At 34.7% G+C, this 6000-nt stretch overlaps 1 protein-coding gene across 1 annotated transcript in view; it reads right to left on the bottom strand.

Annotated features, from left to right (window-relative positions):
- Positions 1 to 6000, bottom strand: part of LOC121372705 (peptidyl-prolyl cis-trans isomerase-like 4) — an 18155-nt gene continuing 12155 nt past the window's right edge. The window contains exons 11-13 of the mRNA XM_041499174.1: positions 4700 to 4769; positions 3624 to 3744; positions 1 to 2010 (exon numbers count right to left, since the gene is read on the bottom strand). Of these exons, the coding sequence (XP_041355108.1) occupies positions 1756 to 2010; positions 3624 to 3744; positions 4700 to 4769 (446 nt within the window). The 3' untranslated portion in view covers positions 1 to 1755. The remainder of the gene's footprint in view (positions 2011 to 3623; positions 3745 to 4699; positions 4770 to 6000) is intronic.

Here is a 6000-nt window from a genome sequence, read left to right as displayed (position 1 = left end):
ACGTTTTTGGCCATTTAATTTTTCTACAGTCTGGTGGTTTCAGATAATACCATTTGCCATTCTTACACCCAACACAATGAATTTTTTTTAATGTCCATATTGGAATACTTTATATTGTAACAATTCACTGTACCCACGCATTGCAAGATCGCATGTCAATACAAATTAATGTTTAAGTTATACAAAATCATGTCTGCCTAAGACACTTTAGTAGAAAGATGAAACTGATATATAACATTGCTGTATCAACCTTTTTTAAATGTTTATTCAGCACTGGTTTTACGGACATATGGGAAAGATCTAGCTCATCATGAGAGTGCTTGCCTGAGGTGCTTTAGTTGTAGAATGGAATCCACTTGCCTTCTTTCCCCTTGCCTTATTTCTCTTTGCCTCCCCCCACCCATGCCAACCAGTACCCCATGGCTGGCATATGAAAACAAATGATACGTTCTGTCCTATCTGTGGGAAATTGGATACAAACGATCCATTGCTGCTAAAATGTAGTAGGCTTCTTCAAAGACTATATGTCAGAATTATCAAATATTTAACATCCAATAGGAAATAATTAAATAATCAATGTGTTCAACTTCTAGTGGTGTCATTAAACTTTTGTTAGACATGAAATTGAAGAGACGTAGATCTATGATTTTTTAATAGAGGGAGAGAACATCATGATGGTTGGTGGCAATAATAAGCAAGACCCCCCATTTCACATAAATGCAAAACTAATTACCTAACCAAAATGGGAGGGGGTGGAGGTGTAGCAACTTGGCTAAACCTCACACCTGCTGAATAAATATGTTGACCCACTGAAATACATAGATCCAGTTATCACTTAGTACATTATTCTTTCATACATTTAGTTTTTTATCGTTCATTCAATTTACTTATACTGATAACCAGACAGCACTCTGTGAGGGACATGCCAACGTTCACTTTATTCATGATTATGAAAGGCACCATTATCCAAGTTGCTGGCATGAGAAGTGTAGCACCAAAATCTCATAAACAAAACAGGTGAAATTCACAAATTGTGTATGCCATCTGAAACAAGATGATGTGTGTCCAATTTCCATCATCCTTGATTTTCTCCGTTCCCAAAACGTGGGTTAAAGTCTAACCCTACTTATTATGAAAATATGCCATGACCGTTAAAGATAGACATTTATAACAACTAGATACTAAGAAAAGTATAACAAAAAACCCAACTAGTTAGGTGATGACTATTATTGACGCAAATTGTTTGGAGGATTGGTGATAACAGTTCATTTCATGATAGATTAATTAACAGGGCTCCTGGCCTGTACAGATATTTGAAAATGGGTTGGAGCGCTGTCAGATCAATGGTCTGGTGGATGTAAATACATGTATTTGAATGCCAGAATATATTGCAGCTCATGTTCCACAGCCCATGATCAATATGCATTCACATACTGTAATCGCTTTGGATATATTATCTTTTCTTGTATTTTTCAAAATCATTCTGGTTTCATCTACGTACATCATGAAATAGTAATGCAGTCATCACCAATCAATCTCTTCCCCTTTACATTTTTTTTTATCTCTAGGAATGTATCAAACCACATGTACGATTTTCCATTTCTGTGTCCTTGTTTCTGAACTATTATTTATTCTGTTCTGTCAAAACTGCATAGTCACTTGTATCGACTTCACTTGCTTTCTTTTACGTCTGTCTACCACAATCATTTCTATATGGCCTCTGATATTTGCTGTCATCAGCAAACTGTGACATCATCACCTATAGCGATTTCGGTCCTGTCTTGTGTCCCTGTGTCTGTCTGCATCATCTCTGTTCCGACTATAAGTTTTATATTCCTCTGGACTGTAACTTCTCCTTCTGTCTCTTTTATATTCTTCTTTTTCTCTTCTATAATCAAGTTTTTCTCTTTCCTTCTTGGAACGATCTCGTGATCTTGATCTGGATCTTGATCGTCTTCTTGGAGGACTACTGTTCTTCCTCGATTTCTTCTTTTTATGTTTTTGTTTATTCTGCCAACAAACAAAATTGAAACAGTTTTACAAAGAACATTATGAATTTTGAATAACAACTACTATTCAGCATATTACAATTGTGTAGCATCCTCTGAAAATTGCATAGTAAATTGTCATGCAATACTGAACAAAAAATGTCTCGTTTCATTAAAAGTCTTCTAACAATTATTTTTATACTGCTACAAATACAGTACCACATTTCAGTTGATAATCCTTCCTTCTTTTCCTATTCCAAATCAAATTCAATATTTACTGGAAGGTTTTAATCAGAGTAAAATTTCTGTATTGAAAGCTATACACAGTAAAATTCAATTATGCTAATTATTAATGAAATTGTGTATTTTTTGATCACATGGATGTGGCAGGAGTTAACAAAATAATTATGATTATTATTTTGTGTCTGGTGGTATGTTGCATTTATTGTATTTTTTGGCTAAATGGCTTACATAAAATTTTATTTGATGGTTAGCAGGTAGGTATAAGTGTCACATACCACCTCGCACCATGTGATAATGTTTTGGAAAAGACGTAAGAAAATGTTCAGTAGGGTCATTAAATGGTAGCCCAATATAGGAGGATCAGTGTCTTAAATTTGAGTTAGAAATAAAACAAGTCAAAACAGCTCATACAATATATAAATTATATCAAACTTATCATTAAATGGTAGCCCAATATAGGACGATCAGTGTCTTTTAAACCTGAGTTAGAAATAAAACAAGTCAAAACAGCTCATACAATATATAAATTATATCAAACTTATCATTAAATGATAGCCCAATATAGGACGATCAGTGTCTTTTAAACCTGAGTTAGAAATAAAACAAGTCAAAACAGCTCATACAATATATAAATTATATCAAACTTATCATTAAATGATACCCCAATATAGGACGATCAGTGTCTTTTAAACCTGAGTTAGAAATAAAACAAGTCAAAACAGCTCATACAATATATAAATTATATCAAACTTATCATTATCTCAGTTTTTGTTAGGTGTCGTAAAGTGCTGGTTAATAATTTGGCAACCACCATCTGCAGTTATCTCTTTTAAATCTGGGTTACCCCACGAAATTTTCAGAAATCACATGCATACCTCACTTGAACACTGTGCAAACTCATTTAATGCTTTACATATGATAGAGATTTTCTTATGTAATAGAAAGAAAGAAATGTTTTATTTAACAACGCACTCAACACATTTTTATTTACGGTTATATGGCGTCAGACATATGGTTAAGGACCACACAGATTTTGAGAGGAAACCCGCTGTTGCCACTTCATGGGCTACTCTTTCCGATTAGCAGCAAGGGATCTTTTATTTGCGCTTCCCACAGGCAGGAGAGCACAAACCATGGCCTTTGTTGAACCAGTTATGTATCACTGGTTGGTGCAAGTGGTTTACACCTACCTATTGAGCCTTGCGGAGCACTCACTCAGGGTATGGAGTCGGTATCTGGATTAAAAAATCCCATGCCTCGACTGGGATCCAAACCCAGTACTTACAGTCTGTTGACCGATGGCCTAACCACGACGCCACCGAGGCCGGTTCTTATGTAATACTACATGTATCTAACTTGAAATTGCAGTATACAAGCTCTACGAAGTCTAACCTTGCCATTATCAGATGAATTGCTCTCACTGCTTGCATGTCTATGCTTGGATTTTTTCTTTTTCATCTTTTTATCTGAACCCCTGTGGCTTTCATCATCTTCAAAAACTAAATCATATCCACTGTAAACAGTTAAGGAAATGACTACAGACATTTTAACTGATCTTGACAATAAGATCTAAAAGATCTAAATCTAAATGTTACAATCACTTCTTAGTTTTTCAACTCCTTGATGAACAATTGAGTCAGTGAGCTGGTGCATGGATGATTAAATGGTGAAGAAAAGGATTGATTAATAAATAAATAAATAAATAAATAAATGAATCAGTGAATGAATGAACAAAAAAATCCAAAAATCAAAAGTCATAAGGAGTCATACATAATATGGACATTAGGTATCTTTTTACTTTACAGAGGTGAAATCAGACATGGTATAAACAATAAAAGAATGTTGAAGCAGTGGATGTTATAAAGAGGCAAAGCTATTTGGTTAATAGCACGTCAGCAAATTTTAAACTATGTTTTTTTTGGTGTCTAACACATGATTCTTTTCACACTTGGTAGAGAGTGACGGAGGAAACTCCTTGCTGCAACAAATGGTGTTTTAGTTCAGATTTTTCCGTGGGTTTTTTTTTTTTTTTGGGGGGGGGGGGGTCTTTGTTATGGTGAGGGGAGGGGAGGTTAAATTAAAAAATTACTACAGAAACAAATATGATAGTGTCAGGGGCTTTTACCAGAAAAGCAGCATTACTCGGTTTATATACTTTGTTATCAACCAAATTCCATGACTTTAAAGGCATTTTCCATGACCATTTCTAAAAGATTTTCAGGGTTTTTTCTGTGAACATCAACACCATCGAATAATATTATTGTGTTTTGTGACAAATTGCCGATCTCATTTTGTGGTATTATTAATGGGGGCAAACAAATTATTAAAATAATTACCATAACTAATTATTTAATATTGCATGATATTCAAGGTCTGAAGAATGATATTTATAAATTCCATGATATCCCAGAATTTCCACGACTTGTAAGAACCCTGCGTTATGTGAGAGAACAGCAATTAAAGGATACTCTTTTCTTCTGCCCTTGTTCTTCAGAATCAGTGACTGGCCAGCAAGTTCAAGGTCTCCTGCCTTCTTCCCTAAATAATACAATGCAAAAAAATATATATATATCACATACTTTGTAGTGCACAATAAATTCACTACAGTGAAACTTCCCAAGACCGGACCTTCTATAAACCGGAATTCTCTCAACACCGGACAATTTCCACAGTCCCATGATTTTCACATCTTTTAACACTAAAGTTTGGAGAAAACATGGGAGTGTTTTCTCTTTTGTAGATACATTACCTGTCCTCTACAAGCGCATCCTTGAGGACAGGTAATATTGAAAAGAAATGAAGAAAACTTGGAGTGTTTTCTCTTTTATAGATACATTACCTGTCCTCAGGGATGCACTTGTTGAGGACAGGTAATGTTGAAAAGAATACCTCTCTAAACCGAAAACCTCTCTAAACTGAACACTGGATGATTATTTCAGTCTCAAAGTGTTCTTTTAGTGTAAATAGTACCTCTGAAAACCAGACGTTCAAACTATTATCAATCATTATGGTGCTCTAAATATCACTTTGGCTGGCTTACCTGACTGTGAACTCGACTAGTGTAATATGTGCATGCTCGGGTCAGCCGACAGAAGGTTATCACCATTCCATGTGGCTGGGCAGTTGGCAAATAACAGTTAAACAATTAAAGATCTGTTGACAGTTTTAATATATAAGTAACTAGTATACACATATGAGTTGTGTTTATTTGCAGTTTTGTTGTAAATTTAGTTGAGATAGTCTGAGTTAGGTTTTGAGTTAGGTGCTTTTAAATCACAAATGTGATTGAATGCCAATCTAATTAAAATTAGCTCCACTATTACATATGGATCTAACAGCAGCCCGTTGGAGCTCATGTCCAGTTGACCTTTCAATCAACTAATCAAAACCTTACTTGCAAAATCATGCCAGTAATTTGAAAAGAATTTGAAAACAAAATGATTCGGGTGAATTACGAAGTATGCCGGAAACTAACTTTATATAACATTTTATATAAAATTTGTTTCAAGACAAAAAACAAAACCGTGTTGGTATTGCTATAAAATCTGTTTATACTAGTATAGAATCCATAGTTTATTACTGCATTTTCCCCCCTGTTTTTAATGTTGAAATAGACAAGTTCGCCTATTGCATAAATAGTTTCGCCCGATATTTTTAGAATTTGTATGCTCCCAGATAACGCTATAAAAGGCAAAGTGTAGCTAGTCGATATTTAAATTGTTATTTACAGATGAAATGTCACCTGGACATGGGAGTCCACGTAATGCTG

This window comes from Gigantopelta aegis, chromosome 4 (genome assembly GCF_016097555.1).
Source record: "Gigantopelta aegis isolate Gae_Host chromosome 4, Gae_host_genome, whole genome shotgun sequence".
NCBI lineage: Eukaryota > Metazoa > Mollusca > Gastropoda > Neomphalida > Peltospiridae > Gigantopelta > Gigantopelta aegis.
The sequence above is the reverse complement of the archived record's forward strand: the minus strand, read 5'-3'. Positions and strand labels throughout refer to the sequence as shown.